The 20,935-nt window shown below is 41.6% G+C and overlaps 2 protein-coding genes across 4 annotated transcripts in view; one reads left to right on the top strand and one right to left on the bottom strand.

Annotated features, from left to right (window-relative positions):
* Window positions 1-11,015, top strand: part of atrx (ATRX chromatin remodeler) — a 43,214-nt gene extending 32,199 nt beyond the window's left edge. For all 3 annotated transcript variants that reach the window (XM_058397799.1, XM_058397800.1, XM_058397801.1), the window contains exons 31-35: window positions 3,689-3,838; window positions 7,387-7,503; window positions 7,972-8,067; window positions 8,835-8,963; window positions 9,678-11,015. In XM_058397799.1, the coding sequence (XP_058253782.1) occupies window positions 3,689-3,838; window positions 7,387-7,503; window positions 7,972-8,067; window positions 8,835-8,963; window positions 9,678-9,899 (714 nt within the window). In that variant the 3' untranslated portion in view covers window positions 9,900-11,015. The remainder of the gene's footprint in view (window positions 1-3,688; window positions 3,839-7,386; window positions 7,504-7,971; window positions 8,068-8,834; window positions 8,964-9,677) is intronic.
* A 2,851-nt stretch (window positions 11,016-13,866) lies between these two features.
* Window positions 13,867-20,494, bottom strand: fgf16 (fibroblast growth factor 16). The gene is made up of 3 exons (XM_058396251.1): window positions 19,529-20,494; window positions 17,212-17,315; window positions 13,867-15,264 (listed from the first exon to the last, which is right to left on the bottom strand). The coding sequence occupies exons 1-3, from the start codon at window positions 19,797-19,799 to the stop codon at window positions 15,019-15,021; spliced, it is 621 nt and encodes a 206-aa protein (XP_058252234.1). The 5' UTR covers window positions 19,800-20,494; the 3' UTR covers window positions 13,867-15,018.
* Between the last annotated feature and the right edge of the window lie 441 nt (window positions 20,495-20,935).

Here is a 20,935-nt window from a genome sequence, read left to right on the forward strand (position 1 = left end):
CGAATCATGAACTGTTCTTCTATTCTAGAGTACTACAATGCATAGCGATTTTATTTCATCTCCAAACATACTTGTGTTGACAGTTAGTGAATTGGCTGATGCATGCATTTAACACAGGAAAATTTGGTATTTTTATGCTTTCAGCTTGCAATATTTCCGCTGTGCTAACTTGAGTCTGTATAGCAGATAGTGATGGAGTGAGTAACGGCTCAGTACCATTCTTTCACATGATTTGTCACCTTTTTGAGGAGCAAATGACATTTGTAGCATCTAGTGAGAGGTACATGTGAAGATACCGAAACACGTGTGAATGATTTGATGGTTAAAAAAAAAAAAACCTCAGGGTTCAAGAAACTGGGCAGAAATAGCTGAAAAAACGACTTATTTGAAGTAAATATAAAGCAGTATACTTGAGATATAAACACTGGAAGAAATAGTCCTTGTACTTTGAACTTTGAAGCTTTGAGTTTCTTTTAAAACACCATCAGGATTTATTTGGGATTTCATTACAAGTTTTTGTGGTCTTGTCTGCCAGAACCTTTAAACAATTCCCTGAATGAACACAAAAGCTTGAGCAAAACTAGCCAATTTTTTTTTTTCCATGTAGCGCTGGTTCAGATGGTGCTACAGATGTTGCTCATCACACACCTTTTACAAGGGTCATTCAGGCCGCCTTTGTTCGATAAGCCTGTCTAAAAAAGAAAGATCTTTTAAATAGAGTGTAACACAATGCTGCTATCAGTATCTGTTTGCACCAGCTATAAATATTGCCACAAATGTCAGTTTGGTCTGTGAATATGGGCTCGGACACTTCCTCAATCTCGAGTACATAGAGTCTCAGCAAGAGTGCGTCTATTCGTGTTTTTTTTTAATCCAGCTTAAGCCGTTATTATTTTTTGTTTATCTCTGCCTGCAGTATCTTTTTGACTTAGAGTTGTTTTAAATGGATTTTACACATTGCACAATGCCCTAGTCAATGGGTTTGATGTGTATTACGTAATGTCTTTCTTTCTAGCTTTGCAGATTAGCAGCACAAACTAACTGTACTGGCTGCATCCATTGACTGGTTTCTCTCTCTGCAACTCTCTTCCATCATAATGTCTCAGTGCACATTTAATGAGAGGACAGGGTAAGATTAAACCAGAGTTAAAGCAAGCTTTTTGGGTTTTTTTTTGTCCATTTCCACAAGTCATACATTAAATTGGAACTAATTCCAGGTGGGAACTGAGATTTGTGCCATATAATTGGTTCGATGAATCATTCTTGCTGGTTTAATTCAGTCTAATTTTCAAAAAGTTAACTCAAGTTGCTTTGTCAAATTGTTATTTTCATTCATCCTTTTCTTGCTGTCCCTGAAATCTCTGTGTGTGTGTGTGTGTGTGTGTGTGTGTGTACACAGAAAATGAATGGTTGAGTGAACCACCTCAACCCTGACTAGGCAGTTACTAAGGATTAGTAATTGAATGCTTTATGTGCATGTTAATGAACATGGTCTTACTTTTGTCCCTCAAGCTTCATATATGACATGCCCACATGAAACCCCAAACCTCCTGCCGATGCAACTTGAGACCCCAGGTTTGATGTGCACCTCTAGTCATATCCAAAATCCTGGCATTTTCTGGGAAGCTGTCATTAAGCAAAAAAAAAGAAACAGTAGTGTGTTTTCTATTTGTATCTGTTTAAAACACCTAATCTATTCAGTTCAAGTACATCCCTAATAAAGACTACATAACTGTCTACACAGTGAGACCAAATCGCTTGGTGGTAACTTTTTTCCTTCTCTAGGTTTTGTAAGAATGAGCATGCTCTGGCTTGAATAGGTTGCCACGAATGCCTTTTGGTGTCCAGAAACGGCACAGGAAGCTTTTGAGAGTGTGTACCTCGTGTAGATCTCTAAGGAGTATTGTGCCGATTCAAAGGGCATACTGTTCAGACACTGGCCATTCACCTGGGACCGTCCTCAACTCCAAATTTCACCATGATCAAAAGGCAGAAATTTTCCCTTTTCCCTCCTCCCTTTTGCCGTTCATGTGGGACCTCTTTCACCAACAAAATAAGGTTGCCTTCTTTCGTTTTCCTTTTAAGATTTCGCCCACCCCACCTCCCATATTTTCTTACTTGGAGGTAAAACGATAGCATTCGCTTAAGCCGTCTTTATACAAAGGAATAGCCCATGGTACGGGCAGCATTTATGGTCATTAGTGGCTCTGCTTAAGATGCACATGTTGGGCAGGTTGACGAGACAGCCTGGACCACCCGGGAAGCTCCAGCTCGGAGATTAATCAGGAATCCCGGCATTGTGAGCTCTCCCCCAGACAGCGCCACTGTCATTTGACCCCTTCAGCTCTGTGACCCATTTACTGGCTCAGCAGTGAAGAGTGTTCAGTTAAGCCCAGGCTCCGACCCCGACTCCTGCGCTGCCTCTGGGCTACGGTGTAGAACAAGCAGTGTTTGAAATCTGTTCAGAGGAGATGTAAGCAACAGCTTAATCATCAAATTGCCTTCTTGCTGGGAAAACCTCCCCCTTTTTCACAAGGAAATCTTCTTTTACTGTGAATGTTGAGTAATGTAAACACATCTTCATGATTTGTTTTCGATGTTTTTTGAGAAACCTGGGAGATGTTGCTTAGAGAGGTCTTAAAGGTTTGATAGCGCAGTGGAGGATGGGGTTCAGGATTCTGACATGTTTTAATTAGTAACTCAGGCTTGACTGAATGTGCAGCCATGATTTCTGGCTGTGGAGGGGATGGGCTGGGCCTTCACTGATTGTACTTGCTTTTGCCACATGTTTTTATTTTTCAGCCATCAAGTCCACTTAGCCAAACGACTTGATGTGCAGGGATCTGTAGCTCTGCAGTCCATTACTTTGCTGTGGCGTAATGTGGAAAACATGGCAGTGTTATTTTTACCTGTCCGAGCCCAGATATCTTTAGGTTTTGTTTTTCCATAAATAGACCTTGATCTGTTCTACGTTGGGGGTTTTTTCCCCCTCAGGTACCTTCTCAATAAAAGATCTAGTTCTAGATGGTTGCATCATACAGTTTCAATCAATTTGCTTTTCATCTTTTAATAATTTGTGTGATGAATTTTGTTTGTATAAATGAAGATGTTCATGAGATCGCATGCTTGTGCCATTGCCATATAAGAAAGGGCCACTAAATGCAAAGGCAAGACGAAAGGAAAGCAAACATTAGCGGCGAAGAATAATTTAAACCATATTTTCTGGCTGAGAATTCGGTTTTACCCAGGTATTGTTTTCAGTAACACTGTTGTCATGGAAACCTGCATTGCGAAAAAGGCCTCAATTTGTTTAAAAACATGTCCACGTACGCACGTTGGACTGCTGGCCACGCAGCTTTCAAAATCAGTGCTGCAACCCAGCTGCTAAATTACGATTTGTAATTCGTGGTTGGATTAGGATGTTTTCCTGTCTCTGATTAAAAGTTTTTGATTACTTTAAATAAACCGACCTACAAGTAAAAGTCTGTTTTTTGCTAGTCACTAATGGGGCCATGCATGTGTGTTTGTTCTAGATTACTGTTGTCAGGCTTAACTAGATCAGAGTAGAAACTTCAGCAATCACGGGAAGTCCTTCTTGCTTGAAGGATCGCTTTCACCTAATCGTAAGGGTTGTGTGTGTGTTGCAGGAGCGCTCACCTGTCCCCCCCCCCCTTTTTTTTTCTCGCAGGACCCTTTTCTGGCCGAGCTGCTTCACAACTTCAAGGATCAGATTGTGGGTTACCACGAGCATGATTCCCTACTTGACCACAAAGAGGAGGAGGCTTTGAGCGAGGAGGAACGTAAAGCTGCTTGGGCTGAGTACGAGGCAGAGAAGAAGGTAAGCCTCATCACCCACAATGATGTGTCTGGTGTACAACTCCTCTAAGTATGAGGAAACGTTTATAAGATATCTTTCTTGCGCGTGAAATAATTAACCCTGGGTCATCCTAGACCCCGGATAAAGATTTCACACTGCTCAGACCCAGGGTTAAGTCGATTTTGTTTCACACTGTACATTCCTAAGCCCTTGGTTATCTTATTTTTATATTTGTGATGTCAGCAACCACTATGTGGGACCGGTTCAAATAAATAAATTTCAGTTCAGTGAGGTGAAAATGTTGGCACAAACTAATGTTTACATAACATGCAGGGGTTCTGAGAGTGTACTAAGCATTTGATGTGATCCACACACTGTTCAGATTCTGATTGGCCATCTGTATGCTAAGCATCCGTCTGTAGCATTCTACCATGCTAACGCTGCTTCAGAGCCGGGTTTCATAAGCCCAGGGAGAAAGCAGTGCTAAACCCTCTTCTAAATAACAAGTGTGAAACGTCCGTCCAGCCGGAGTTAAGCACAATGTGAAAAATATTTACTGACTACTCTTGCTTGTGCTTGTCCATCCAAAAGTCAGGATAATGATCTCTCTCCTTAAATTATGTGCAATCGATATATTCACTATACAGGCTGTTTTTGTTCAAGTATTAATATTCTACATTTATTGTATTCTTAGTCAACTACAAGAAATAGCAGCATAATGTAAAATTTTTATTTTGAACAGTATTCAGAGTTGATTATTTACTGCGGCCTGCGATCTGCACATTTTTGTTTTTCATTATTTAAACATTTATTCTTTCATTTTTCTGGATTGCAGATGAATATTAAACAAACTGATCGATTAGTTTACAGTGGTGCATATTTTACATTTCATCAGAGGGAGTGAATGATGGTTGTGTGCTAGTGCAGTTCTTTAGATACAGCTTCTGGCTCTTGTTTGCAGCACCCTTACTAATGGCTCTGGATGTAGCACTTGTTAGTAAATCAGTCAAAAAAGGAATGCACTGGTCTATAAATAACTCCTTTGCTTGAGCTTAGATAGCGTGATACTTCCAAAAAAAAAAAAAAGAAGAGTATTGTAGGAGTGAGGTCAGTCTCTATGGCAATGTTGTTAATGTGGATAATTGGTCACTGATAAGACGGTCAGCTGACAGACTGAATACAGGAAAGAGAAGGAATATCCATCACGCCTTGGATCTTTGTTAGTAACAGAAGCTGCTATCATTTAAATAAACATTCCCTGGACACGTTCAACATTAAATTGAGGAAAGCAGATTTCAGCCTTGATTTCGTCTTTTGCAGCTCATATTAAGACGCATGTTGGACTATTTGTTTGAGATTTGCATGGCTGTGTTGAGAGTAGGAAGGATATACCATGTGTGAATCAGAATCTGGTCAAAAAGGGCAGGAGCTATAAGATAATCCCAGTCTTCTGCACTCATCCTAGATGTCTGCTCAGCAGTCTAAAAGATAGTGGATGATTACTCTATCTGCCCCGGTGATGGGCAGCTGAATTCAGGAACATTCTGTCCAGAAGTGCTAACTGTGCCACTCCTATGCCATCGCAGCGCCAATCTGTTTGCAATATGATCTGATGGTAATCAGTGTAGCTTTTTAAGCAGCTGGACATGGGAAACAGGAGTGCACACCAACCCGCAATACTTTTTCCTCGTATTGCAAGCACCACGCCCGGTGAAATATGTTCCTGTATGAAAACAAAGGCTGAAACATTCCAACTTTTCCACCGGTGTTGGTGTTTACGTTGCCATGGAGACCTTACTGCCAATCATTTATACTGACATGCACACTCATCAGTGTATAGGAGGATTTGTACAGGAGTTTAATTGTTGGAAGTTAATTACATTTAACAAAAATCTACTCTGGTTTAATGCTGAGACTGAAGTATTTGTTTATGCAGCTTGATGTTTGGTGGCACTTTTGGATAGTGAGGTCTATGTACAACCAGATATTTCATGGTAAATTGAATAAGGTATTTAGTGTAATTGAATGAGATTGTAAGGAATCTAATGAATAAAACAATGTGTGCAGCTATAGGAAAATGATCGTGCAACGTGATATTAACTCTGTGCTGAGGCTCATCATGTCACTTTGTAGTCAAAGTGTTTTGTCTAGACATTTCTGTGGCAGAAAACTTCAAGGAACAGCCTTTTCTGACTGGAGACTACTACTTAAGGAGAGAATACGTGTCGTCTTTGCAGAAAATTTAACAGTAAAGATTGTATAATAGGGATTTAGGGCTCTGCTGTAACAGAAAACTAATCAGCACACACTGACCAGTCAGATTAAAGAATTTAAGAGTGCTGGAAAAAGCTTTTGTCCCTTGGTACATTATAAATGGCTTAAAATGTGCTCAGAGTTTAGGGGCCTTCGTTAGTTCCTGGTAAACGAACTCTGGGCTGTTTAACCAAATCTCGTCCATAATTAAGCTCCAATAATAAACACAAATGTGTCCTAACTGTTTAGTTTTTTATGATGTATATATTAAAATCACCTTTTTCACGGTGCTATTAGTTAAACATATTGATATGTGTAATATATATTTTGTAATGTAAACGACACAGTTTACATTACATTTACAATTCAGGGCCAGCTGTGCTCTGTGCTGACCCCTCCACTGCTGCAGCACACCTGCTCTGGCCCACATCTGGGAGAGTTGTCATTCAACATCAGTGTGTGTTTATGAAAAGCACACATACACACACACACACTGAAAAGTTACAGGGAGTAAGCAGGACGCATCTGCTCCAGGGGCGCGGTCACTCGCAGACCCTGACCTTTTGTGTTTAGCGCAGACGCAAGGTGAATGTTCACCCTAGAATTTTTCGAACGCACATTCTGAGCCGGTGATCGCCGTCTGCCGGCTGCAGCAGAAAGCCGTGACCGTTATTGTTAGCCACAGCTCGGCGGCAGATGGCGGACACATCATGCAGGCGGAAAGTGAAGTCAGAATGAAAGTGTGCTTTGATTAACGCACAAGTTTTATATCAAAGAAAAGAGTGACTCATTTTGACATGTGAAACACACGTGTGTGGAACATTTTTTGGTCTTTGTCCTTTAGTAGTAGGTTAACGTGGACTGGATTTGCGGTGGTGTCTTTAAGATATTTCAGCACACATCTGACGGGCGTCATCACTTAGACGCTGTGGTAGTATGTTCTGTGGCATTTCTCTCTCGGGGTAATTGAAACCTCTTTGTGCGCGGACAGAGAGGACAGTTGGTCCAGCTATTTCAAGCTGGAACAGACATCCATTAATCTATTTGGAAATCTTTTAATCAGTGTTCTCCTCTTACAATGAGTGCTCTCAGAAATACAGACTCCGGTGGCAGTCATGTGACCGTAATAACATTTAGGATGACAAATCTGTAAATCACTTAAATACTATTTTCCATCACTTCTTAACAAATCAGTGATACCAGAAGTGTGGTTTCTGTCTGTCTGTCTGTCTGTCTTAACCATGATAGCTGAAATTTTAGTGCATGTCCTCCATCCTCCTTACTTAACAGAATGGGGTCTTTTGATTTTGTTCCAGGGTCTCTCCATGCGCTTCAACCAGCCGGCATATTCTTCTGTAGGCATCGGAGGATCATCAAACTACTTCCCCTTCAATGTGGCAGCTCTGGCCTCCATGTCCAACCAGCAGCTGGAGGTTGGTAATGAGTGTTGCATTCACACTTTGCATGCCACAGTTCCTCAGCTAATTTGATGCACGTCCCCGGTCACTCGACAGTTGGCGCAGGTCCGTGCCAACTGCTATTTATGGATGCCTTCATTGCCATTGTGTTATTGAAGGCATGCTATTTTCAGTCAGATTCTAAACAGAAGACCGTGTCTGTCATTGGACCTCGTTCATCAAGCTGGATATGAGCAAATTTGTACATGAATTATTTGCAGGAGCATTTACACGGGAAATGTGATATTCATGAAAATGTTAATTCTGGGGGGAAACTGCAGTGCAATTTTTCCACTTCACAGTAAAGGCCTGCTTTTGATGAATGGAGTAAACTGTGTGATTCACTGTGTTTTTGTTTTTAAAAAATCATTGGCTTTTCAAACAAACTTGATTAATTGTCGGTTTTCTTTTTCTCCTTTTTTTCTTCACAATTCTACCTCAAAGGACCTGATCAACCAGGGTCGACAGAAGGTGATGGAGGCCACCAATGCTCTGAAGGCATTGCCCCGGGAACCGCTTGAGGACATCATTGGCCAGGTGGTAAGTAATGGGGCAGAGAGTTGGCAGTAAATCATTTTGAGCACTAAATGATACTATTATTTACAAATATAATTTTTTTTATTTAAGTAGTAAAGAAAATGTAATGGGTGATGCTGATACACGGCAATGGAGATTATTTTTTCTGTAATTCCAAGTGTTTTATTATTCACACAAGGCGTAAGGCTCACAGCTTGTCATATTGCAGAGAAGCTGTGATGGAAAAACTAGTTCTAGCTTTATCTTGGACTCTTCACACGATTTCCAAAAACTGCTAAATAAATGTCGTCTTACAGAAACCCTCACCATATCAACAATAATTGCTTAAAGGAGAAGCAATAAGTATTAGAACAAGTGCATTAATATAAACCCATGATTATACCTTGCAGCTAGCAGAGCTGCTGTTACTGAGAAGTCATTTCTGAACAATCAAAGTGCTATTGTATGAAGTTTATTACATTTCAAATCAATAGAAAACCACCGTTTTATTCACAATCCTATGATTTAACAATAATTTAATGATTTTCTGAGAAACCCCCAAGTAAATAGTGAGCCCTGCTCTGCTATCAGTCCTTAGAGGTATGTTTTGATCCAGGCAGGTTTCTCTTCATGTGCACACTTTAGTTTTGCTTGGCTGTAGAGTAGGTATATCAAAGACATTAGATGTTTTCTCCATGTTTATGGTTACGCCACAAATATGGTTTATACGCGAGAGGCTGTGTATGTGTCTTCAGAGAGCTCAGTCTAACAGGTGGCTTTGTGTTTGGCAGTGGAAGGAGAATCCCAATCTGTCAGAGGCCCAGGTGCAGGGCATGGCTCTGGCCAGACAGGCAACCATCGACATGGAGCTGAAACACAGAGAGGCCGTGTACCGAGACATTCTCAATAAGCAACAGACGGTAATCTCTGTTCTATATGGTCTACTTCTTTCCCATTTATTTTTACTCATTTTTACTTTAAAGCTGTGCTGCTCATACTCAATCTGGGTAACATACGGCACTCAGCAGGGTCAGGCATTTCCTTTAGATGTTGTTCAGAGCATTTCACAACAATATGACACTGGCTGCCGTTTGGGTTACGGTTCAGGCGGTTTTGAGATAATGGTTGGGTTTAGTTTGAAGTTCAGTTTAAAGTATGTTGAGTGTTTGGACAAAGGTAATGGTTAATTCATGTTTATTCAGACGCTAGCTGAAGATTAGTTAACTCGTCTCTTAGATATTCCGAACAGTGAGTTGACTTGCTGAGGGAGCACCAGTTTACATGTTCCCTTCACACTACATAAAACACACACACACAAAAAAAAAAGGATCGTGGACATTGACATTGATCTTAAACATAAAAATTTGAGGTACATGTTCAGTTAAGTGTGTTTCTGTGTAAAATATCGAAGTGCCTCTCTATACTACTGTAACAACAAAATATCATAGAAGCTTGAATGATAACCACTTATTATCCAGCAGATATCTTCCTGTTGTCTTTCAGCATTTGTCTGTTAAATTTGTCTGTCCTTGCATCAGCACAGTCTGTCCTTGTGATGAAAAAGCCAGTCTCCAGTGTTTTTGTACCACTTTTTTGAGGTGTAATTTTAAAACCTTGTCTCTATCTCCTCACAGCTGATGATGTACGTACAGAAGGTGATCACCAATCGCAAGGTTCAGGAACAGCAGCTGGCGCTTGCCAGGCAGGGACTGCTGATGAACCAGCTGGCCATTCAGAACGGCATCACTGGGGGAATGAGTCAGATGGACCTGCTGGGCCTGTACCAACAGCTGGGTGCCCTCCAGGGTCTGCCAAACTCACAGATCAGCAAGAACCCAGGTCCCTCAAAGATGTAGATGCCCTCACTAAAACCGTGCCCTTTTTTTTGGCCAGCTCCTGTGTGGGCATCCTAAAAATAACCAGCTCGGACCCTTTTTGCCCCTTTTGAGCTCTTGTGTAGAAATCTGGGACGGATATCTAGAAGACTTTGGCAGTATGGTTTGTAATTCTCTGTATATACAGCCTTAGTGTTTAAGTTTTATTCTTTTTTTTTCTTTTTTTTCTCTCTCTCAACATATTTAAAAAATATTCTCCCAAAAATGCTTTAAAGCATTGCATTGTTCTTTTCCCCTTAAATAAGGGCTGTGCATTATTTGATTTATTTTATTTTTTTTTTTTTATATACAGGTCAAGAGAAAAAAAAACAATGAACTTACAACCTCCGTGGACCATAGTGTTGTTCATTACGTATGTTCTAAGTGATCTAGAAGAATTGTATTAGGTACTGCATAATATCTGTCTATTAGTGGATGATCAGTGGTGCTGTGAAAGCCCAGTGCCCGATACACGCACTGTTCTAAACACCTTTATCGAAGGAAAAAAAAAAAAAAAGATGCAGTGATGGCCTTACATCAACAGTTTGTTATTTTCAGACACACTGAACAGACTCTTCTTTTCTATTATGCTTTTAGGCTTTTACACTCGTCGTTGCTTAACTCGTAATGGAATGCCCGTGGTGTTAAAATTGCTTGCCAGATTCCCTGGACTTTTGTATCTTCTAATTCCTTGTTGTAAAGTGATGCCTAGCATAGTGTTGTACTGTTCCTTTGTTTTGTTCCACTCGTCTTAGCGGGTTCTCGTCTCTCTGAGATGACTGGATGTGTTCATGTAATTTAAAGGCAAATTTTAATGGTTAGGCTGCATCTATCTTACAATGCTAACTAACCATACTAGGCTGGCCCTCAGGCTACCGTACTCGATTTTCAGCACATTTAAAAAATGGCATAGATATTTCTAATTGGATTCTAGTTTGCACAGGGTGCATTTCAGAAACGTAGGTCAACTTTTCATTTTCCTCACAGCAGTTTCATGTTAGCAAATATACCCACTTGTTTTGCCATTTATCTGATCTATTTACTAGAATAAGTATTTAATATTACATTTAAATAAAGTGACCAAAAGGGTGATTTGCATTTAGTGGTATCATTGGTGTCTATATTTATTTATTTATTTATTTATTTATTTATACATTTATACATATATACATACTTTCATTCATCTTCAGACAACAATACTCCAGTCATTTGGTATGGTCACATGAACCCTATTATTCACAGTGTGGATCATTTCTGGTGACAATTCTTTCCAATAGAGATATTTCTCACATGTTCGTGGTTAATTATATTGCGTCTTTCACGTTTGTCCCCTAATTATTGCCACAAAATTGAAGGCAAGCCCTTGTCTTAGGATCTTGCAGCATGTTTTAGATTTACTATTTACCTTCACTGGAGCTACACACTACAAACCTGTTCCATTATGACAAAGCCCCTGTGAATAAAAAAGTAAGCTCTAGGAAGAATAGAGTGGACGAAACCAAGTGTCCTGCACAGAGCCCTGAACTCAACCCCACTGAAACACCTTTGGGATGAACTGGAGCACCAGCATCTGCATCACTAATGCCCTTAGGGGCAAATCCCCACAGCCAAATTTCACAATCAAGTTTGAAAGCTTAACTGGAAGAGTGGAGGTGCTTCTAATGGTAAAAGGGGGGAATAAATCTGAACTGGGATGTCAACAGGCACATACGAATGAGAGCTAATACCAGTACCAGTACTACTTTTTAATGCTTTATGGTGAAGTTCAACCCCGCCATCAGCAGGGAAATTGTCCAGGGATTGGGATCAAGTGGAGGCCCAGGAAATCCACCGACCTGGAACAGGCCTGTTCAGTCAACATGTCCATAAGTTTTGACACTAGCAAATTGGTTAATAAAGATGACTTGGGTCTGTTTTGAATGATGATCTCAAATGTTGAGAAATTAGAAGCAAGCTGGGTTTTATAAGCAAGCAATAACATAACACTTTAGGGCATGTGGTTACAGAAACTAATCAGCAACGGGTCAGTGTAATGCAGCCTGACGTGAAGCAGAGCTACTCTGAAGCTGATTATTTCTCTATCACAGCATGTCCTGCAGAGTTTTATTCCTCCTCTTCTATCAACAGTTCGAATTTGTATTCATTAAAGAGTGACGCATCATACTTTATCCATTTATAGTTATTTGTAATTATGCAGATCGCTCACAAGTTAGTTCCTGCTTTTACTTCCATTCTAGCAGCTGTACACACGTGTCCCCCTCACTAGCCTCAGACGACTTGAAGTTAATAAGAAAATGCCTCCATCCTGAAGATTTGGGTTACAGCCGACTGCTACTAAAAGTTATTCGTTTAGGCCAATAGCTTACAAATAAACTCGAGTTTGTTTTTAATGTTTAATAAATCTGTGTAAATAAGTGTCTTTTTACATCATTTGTAACGCAGTGCTTTCCCTCAATGATATGGATGCAGGAAAAACCTCTCGAACCTGATTTGGGTTGTAAAAGTGCAGGACTAAATACTTGAGTCTTGACTCAGACGTGCAAAAAAAAAAAAAAAAAAAAAGTGACTTGCGAACATTTCCACTCTGAGCATATGGAGCATCCCTCCTTCATCTGCAACACCTCTTCTGTACATTCCTCTCGCTTCTCTGCCAGGATTTCTTCCACTCGGGGTCTTTTGGTTTTCCATTTGGCCCTCTCGAACACCCTTTCCACCACCCACCCCCCCTCCCCCAGGGAAGCGTGCATTCGCAGCTCGAAAAAAGAGTGAAACATTACAACTCTTGCAGATGTTGAAATGTTGATCCCATCTTTCTTAGACGGAGATTACCACTAGGCTACATTTGCAACACATTCCTCCTGGCCACTGGGCAGCTGTTCCCCTCATCTGTGTACTTCAGCTCCACTGCTGAGCTCACGGAGCGTGAATATGCATTAATGCTACAAGTGTCCCAGCATGCTTGTGCCAATTTGAAGCAGATGACCTGTAATTGATCATATTTTCACAGATTGTACATATCTTGTTCTAGGATTTCACTTGGTCTTGCCGTGTCGTGTGAGAGTCAGCCCGGTTAATCGCCGTGCGCTAGCGAACGACACACTGGATCTGTTCAGAGGGAAGGTTTTTATTACAAATCGTCATTCTCGTGAACCAGCAAGTCTTCAGGCCCTATTTTTCAACAGGTTTGTCAACCAGTGACCCACCTTTTATTGTTTTGCTTGCTGCACACGCTTGATTTATGCCTCGGCAGGCTGTTTTGGGAGAATTTTCTCATAGGTTTCTTGAGCCAAGAACAGTCTCTTTACATCATCCACATCTCCATAGAGATTGATTACGCAGGGCCGCAGCTCTGCTCTGGAATTCGCGTTCTCTGGAGCAGTAGGCATTTGTCAGATGGACTTTCATCCCTGCTGTAGCGCTGTGATCTACGCTGAAGCTATTTTCTGTAACTGTGCAGCTCTGACATGCTTGGTTTTAGATGAATAACCGTTACTAGTTCGGTCCTGAGCGTCGGATTTTCCTGTAAGAAACTTGCAACGCAATGAACGAATCAACTCGATACGTCTCCATGGAGCAGTTTAATTACAAGAGAAACGTTTTAATCCTCAGGCAAAAATGGTCACTCGCAATGAACAATCAATGGCAGGACAATTTTATTGTCGTTCATTCATGTTGAACCGATAGCCCTTTCGTATACTTTCAGTAGAATCTACAATTCTTATCATTTCAAGTTCATTACAAAATAGAGACTTTGAAATAAATAAATATATTTATATAAAGATTTAGAATTATACATTTATATGTAGAAAATAAATATATTGTACATCTTATAAATAGGTTCATCCATATTTACACTCGTCACTTACATTTTAAGAATGTTCCTGACAGCCTTACATTACACATCACACCTTGTCAGTTGACCAACACGCTGCAACCTTTCTACATATGCTGTAGCTTTTCCCTGGCTTCAATAGAAATATCATCCCATTTTTTTTCCCCCCTTAGAGAGTGCATTCATTTTCTTTTCTTTTTTTTTTCTTAAGCTGTCAACAAGCAGACTTTTCCAGAACCTTCAAAAGAAAAGGAGTGAAATTGCAGAGTGGATTCTCTAAGTGCTAATTTATCTCCGTGTTTCACACTGGAGATGGTCTTTTCCACTCTGTCCTGACAGGTGTTCGTTCCACTTTGGTGGTCTTTATCTTAAAGAAACCCTGAAGTCTTTTATGATTTGGCTTTTTTTTTTTTATTAGTGATTGTTTCCATAAGTTTGCCAGTTTTATTACTTAGCAGTACCTCCCACTTGTGTCACCAAGTGTCCTTAAATATCCATTAAAAAAAAAAATCTCTGTCTTTTCTGTTTCTCTTATTGAGATGCTACTGTATATTCTTTGGAAGAAATTGTCCTTGTCCACCATGTAAATAGCTCCTAGATAAGCATTCCCATAATCCCATTTCATTTCACCATAGGATCAGCACCACGATCCCTTAGCGAGGCTCTCCGCACAAACCTACTGCATTATAAAGGTGAGCGTGAGTTTACAAAGACACTTACAGTGGGATTAGTGCCTACGCTTGAGTTCAGTGGTGCTAATGTTGCTAGAAGTCATAAGCATCCAAGTTTCAACCTGGCTTGCGGATGTAAGACACAAAAAAAAAAAAAAAAAATGTTTTAAGACATACTGAAATGGCCAAGACCAAAAACTGGAGCATAGTTCACAAGTGGTTCTTTCCATCGTGAGTGGTTCCTTCTGCAATATCTGAGTGAGTACCAAGTTATCTGAGGATGAGGTGTTTGCATGACACCATGAGGCCCCTGAAGTCAACACCTCTCCTTCAGAAACCACTTGGCACTGGTGGCGGATGGAGGAATGTCCTCTCTGCACTGTGGTTTAAAACCCATTAAGGAGAGGAAACAGATTCATCCAGGAACACACACGTACTGTTTATCTCAGTCACCGCTGGAGAGGGACTCCTTGCTTTGGACCAGAAGGCAAATCTAAACAGTCGTGAGGGACGAAAAGGAGGGTCTCCGTAAACCTTAAATTTCTCTCCGATTCCCTTTCACCCCTCCTTGCTACTCCAGCGCTGGCTGGACTTTTGGTCACCTGTGCTGGAACAAATCCCTGTATGCCTGGGCGATCTTTTCGATCTCCACCGGCCTGGGCAGGAAGTGAGTCAACTTCTGGTGCTTTTTAGTCCTGCCGCCTTCTCGAGGCGAACCGTCCTTGTTTAAGGCCACGTAGTAGTACCTCCCGGTGTCTGCATGTTTGTACAGCGTCGAGGCGTACGTGTTGTACCAGTTCTCTTCAAACTGCTCACGGAAGACGCACTCTGCTGTCAGCTTTTTCTGAGAAGAGAAAAGAAGAGAAGGTTAAAGATTTCTGGACTTGGCGAACCAATTCTGGCTGGTGAACATAATGCAGTTTATAAATCTTAGAGAAATCTTTCACTAGCCTATCCACATTTACAATGCTGTTGCTCTAAAAGAAGAGAAGTAACTCAGGCTGTACTGTGATCACAGCAATGCTAAGGGGTTTTCTTGTAGGCCAAGAAAAGCAGCTTTTTCTCACTATACCTGATTTCCCTGTGTTTTCCCGTTTGCACATGAGTTGGGCAACAGGTGCTTGCTGTAGAAAGTCATCACGCCTGGCTTTTTAGCTTACACCCAATATCACTCCTCGGGCCTGTTAACCTTTCGGTCTGTTTCCCCTCGTGACGCAACCAGCCCAGCTTACACTCACACACAGACAGCAGCCAGAGAGAACTCCTGTGTGGCCTGCTACTACCACACCACTGACAGGACTAAATGAGCGATCGCTTCGGGTTCAGCAGGTGAACCTCTGCTGGCTGACTACGTTGCTGAGAACAATAGAGCACACTGGGGCTACATCAGTTTTTCTGCCAAAAAAGCAGTCATGCAATGGCTCTAGCTCAAGTATCAGTGTTAAGGCGGCTCACTTGGACCATCTAAGGTGGCTGGACATCATAGACATTGCTTAAAGAATTGGTTTGAGTTTGACAAACATGGGCCGTGAAGAAGTATAGAAATAAAATATATAACTAGTTAAACTATGCACTAACCGGGTAGTTATGGGTAACTTCGGTTTTCTACAGATGATTATTTGTCTTGGCGAAATATTTGAAGTTAAATAAAACTTGACTTGGCACAGAATATCCTAGACTAATGACTAATGCTGGTCAACTCCATAAAGACTAAACCCAGTAATCATGTAGTTGTTCACCTAAATTGGAATAGGCCGAATTAAATCGTGCGCAGTCTGTAAACTTTAAATTTAAAGATTTTTATTTTCAGGTTCCAACAGCATTTTTTAGGTTCTTCCACACGCATCAATCCTCATACACCTCCAGCCTGCCTGAGGAACGATGCTCGTGTCTGTGCGACTGGCGGAGCAATTTGTGAATTAACCTGTGACTGCAGTGATTTTAATACGACGTTATCATGTTACACGTGATGGCATTTTTCCCCTCCCTGTCTGTAATAAGCTCAAGATCTGACTCTCATGATCCACAGACACTTGTTGAGGGCCCCGGTTTATTATCAGTGGAAATCTGATAGCATGTTTCTCCCACAGCCATGCAGAAGGCTCGAGTGGCGGGAAGACAGAAGAGTTTCCTATAAATGGTGTTTCATGCACACCACCAGCACACGCGACGTGACTCGGGTTCGTAGCCCGTCCTGGTCTCTGTTACCATTTGAGCACTCGACCAAAGTAAAGCACTTTCCCTGTGCGACTGTGCAGGAATACACAAGAAACCGAGAGCACTCACAGACCATATATCGCTAATATGTGTGTGTGTGTACTCAGCGCTTTGTGTATATCCAAGAAATATGTAAATATTTTAGTCACTATGAAGCAAAATGAAGAGGCTATCCTTCTAATTTAGTGCTTTCTCCAAGGTCTTTCTCATGCCTTTCTCAACTTCAGAAGACAAAAACAAGGTAACTCAAACAGGCCAACTGTTTTTGCTCTCGGGGGCCCCTGGTGCCGTTCCAGCTCTGTCTGATGTCAGAGTCATGGCGTGATACGCAGCGGTGGAAACGCAGCCTGTTTTGTCTGGATTGGTGTTTTTCACATGTCTGCATCATATGGGAAACAGACTTCAGATTAAGGGCCGGTGAATTGATTGCTATTCTCTTCAAACTGTAGTGACGCTGTTGGCTGCCGTCCCAAAGCGCAAACTTGACAACACAAAGCTTGTGGGTGCAGGTGTGTGGCTTACGCAGGTGTCTGCTAGCTAGAATGGTTCTGGGCTTTGTGTGGCTTTGACTTACCGACCCATAGAGTTCTCCTTTTTCATTCATTCCCAGATAAAGTCCGGCATCCACCCCTCTAATGCTGACCAGCCCCACAGCCAGGCTAATGAACTCCAGGATACCTGCCATAGAGAAACTCTGGTGAGACAATTACCAGACACCACGGTCTGCATCAGCACATCTAAGCATTACTCGCAAAGATGAATTTATGATCTACGCCATATGAACAGACTGGACATGATGAAGAGAACTGCTCTTGAAGTAGAAAAATGGCACCCTTTGTTTTTTTTTTAGATGTTGGCCTTGCGTTACGGAAACAATGAACCTGTTAATGCCTGTAAAGAGCCAGTCGTATGAACGATTACAGTAACATTACCCAGGTGTCATCAGGTTCAGGTCTTGGAAATATATACGGGATGGGTAATGCATTTTACAGGTCGAACCTGCTTCACATATGCTCTTGCAGCTCTGATGTGCACTTCAGGTTTTTGGAGGAGTTAGAGTTTAGAGTGTTAAGTGAATAAGGCATTAAAAAAAGCAAGACAGGTCAATACATAATATTAAAACATATTTTTTTCACAGTCTGACATTGTCCTCTTGAGTAACTGCTTGATTCTGGTCAAGCAGGTAGATCTAGATTCTACCCTGGTGAATGATGGGCACGAGGCAGGAATACACCCTGGGTGGGATGTCAGTCTCTTGCAGTGCATCAAACACACACAGTTTCACAACTATAGTCAATTTGGCATCACCAATATTTCTACATGCGTGCTGTCTGAGATGGGAGACAACACAACACACCACAGACAGTACTGGTACAGAAACATGAGCTCATGATCAAATCAGGGAACACTGGAGCTGTGTGTGTTGGTCATATTACCACAGCCAAACATGTTTGTGATTATTTGTGCCAAATCGAAAACTTCTACCAGTTATTTTTTTTTCCCTGGAATTATTATTCACTCATGAATTCAGTACATATTTCAGATGCATTCTTCTATTCATTCTTGAAATTGTTTCGATAAGGGATTTATGTGATGTTAGATAAAAGACTTGAATGCCTCGGTGGTTTTGCAGGATGGATCAGTTACTAAAATGGCACTCAAGTTTGAAGATGACTTAGAACCTCTGGATGCTAATCAAGAACATTCGTGTTTCATATTTGCATTTAATCAAAGCCATGGCTCGCTTGTACCATGCCTGCCTTGAATTTGCAGATCAGGGGATGCTAGAAACATGCACGCCGAACACCCAATCCAATAAAACTGCTTGTTTTGGCTGAGAAAAACAAGCATTAAACTTCTTTGGATTCCACAGTGGTCATGCTTTAATTTAGAGTTATTCCAGCCTCCTGAGCAAGGCTGCACCTGCACAATGGCTGTCAAACGCACATGTCTGTGCCCTGACCTCATCTGTTTACCACTCTTATGCTAACCACTCCTTGAATGATTTGTATTAGTTGTACAATTAGCAATGTGTGTGTGTGTGTGCACTCAAGTCAACCGACATCCCATTGTACGAGCTGGCGCTGAAAAACTAAGGAGAGCTTGTTTTCCACTAAGGAGAGACACCTGTGACTCAGCACAGGGAATTAGAACTGTGTGACAGACAGAGATGTGGAGGTCCTGGCTTCCAGTTGGTGGGAGGTGGAAAGCGATCAACAATGCACTCTTACACCTTATATATTGGCACTGTAACAGAACTGACATAGTAATCAAGCTTTAATAATCAATCAGATCATACATATATTTCTATATGTAATACACAAGGGTAGAAAGCTGTAGGGATTCTTATACTTAGGAATATAAATAATGAAAATGTCTCCTCAAAGGCCCATCTTTTGTGCCTTTAGTGTGAAAAGTGTCGTTTTAATTTATTACTCTCCAAGACCCTTAGAAAGTAATGGTGCAGATAAATCATTAGAAGGGAGAGTACGAGTACATTATATATTTCTATACACACATGCTGTCTATTTTTCCTCTGTCATAGAGAAGCTTTACTATCTCTATCTCTATTATATACTGTAATACATCATTACAAACCTTTATCTGCTGTGCTTCAATACATCTATACATTAACAGTATACATACCTTTATATTATACCATATGAAATGTATTGATGCACAGCAAATAACGACTTTTATATTATGTATTTTGCTTTTAAACGACCGCAAGGCTCTGTAAACATACAGATAACAGTTAAAAAGTGTTAAGCAAATGGCACAATGCAATAAATAAAGCATAATGCAAAGAAGTGACAGTGACAGGTGCACCAAAGTGCAGCTCTGTGGATCGGAGGGGAAAGCGTGCTGTGAAAAGTGTGAGTGTTTCTCACCGAATCTGCTGTGATCCTGTCTGGTGCCGTGCACTGTGCCGTTGGGGAAGATCTCCAGCTGGAAGCCGGTCCTGCAGTACAGCTGCCTCCTGCGCAGGATCCCTTTGAGATGATCGAAGTCCGTGAGAGAGCCGCGCCGCAGTCTGCCCTCGATCAGCCCGAGGCGCTCGTTCAACCCGGCCGGCGAGTCGGACAGAGGCGTGTTCCCGAGCGCTGTGAAACTCGGTAAATCCAGATCGATGGTGCCGAGGAATCCGCCGACCTCTGCCATGGTGCCCGGTGTGAGTGTGACACGATTCAGAAAGTCAGACAGCACATGCCCACGCACGAGCTCAGCTTCATCCACGCTCCCTCGCTACTCAAAAGTCGCTGATGCCCTCTTATCGTCTCCAATCAGCCTTTTTATACACATACTCCCCGTGCATTATCAAATTGGATATTCAAAAACCCCAAGCCACGCCTGACCGGCATCCCTTCTTTTGCGCGCGCCAATTTGCGTGCCGCAGATAAACGCGCGTGACTACAAGAATTTTTTTTTTGCCACTGTCGGTGCCGGTGAGCGCGAGCTGTACTTATTTACTTGAGCAACAGCAAAGGGTAAAGCGGGTTCATGCAGAAGTATGAATGCGCTCATGCGTAACGGCTCCTGGACCAAGTGCCCGAGTCTGCGGTGAAGCGTCCAAAGCGAACACGCACATAGTTGTCACTAGTGACAGACGAGGTTCTCCCCGCATATGGACTTCACACACCACGCCAATGCCGTGTCCTTCACGCGCTGAAGCATGGAGAGGCAGGGTTTTTTTGCTTTCAGAACAACAACAAAAAAAAACCGAGTTGGTCTGATAACACAGGGTTATGAGTCACTTCAAAAGCCGGAATTTGTGATATTTTCCCTTACTTTTTTTTAATGAGAGTTTTTCTCCACCTCCTTGGGAGCAGGTGCTTCCTGATCTTCTCCCTGTGCGCTTCTGCAGCACTGTGTCTCCCCCAATCCCCACATACTGTAGGCTTAAAAGAAATGGTGGGTGGGGGCTTTGGGGGGGGGGGGGGGTAATGACGTGTTTTATTAAAGTTGACCGGTCTTGGGAATGTCTGGACCAAGGAGCAGACGGAATTTCATAACGTGCATAACGCAAGCATTTGAAATCAAAACTCTATTTAAACCGCAAAGACTACACAGATCCTACAGACACGCTATATATATATATATATATATATATATATGTGTGTATGTTTACTGCAGTGGGAGTGCATCATATGTATATGTATGCTTTTTGCTAAATCAGTATGATATGCAACTGCAGTCTTTCTTAGAAGGATAAAGGACATTCAGGAGCAAGAATTTGTTTTATTTTTAAACAGCATGGAAATACTGGCAATGTTTAGCAAATAGGAAATAATAACAAC

Source organism: Hemibagrus wyckioides, linkage group LG08 (genome assembly GCF_019097595.1).
Source record: "Hemibagrus wyckioides isolate EC202008001 linkage group LG08, SWU_Hwy_1.0, whole genome shotgun sequence".
NCBI lineage: Eukaryota > Metazoa > Chordata > Actinopteri > Siluriformes > Bagridae > Hemibagrus > Hemibagrus wyckioides.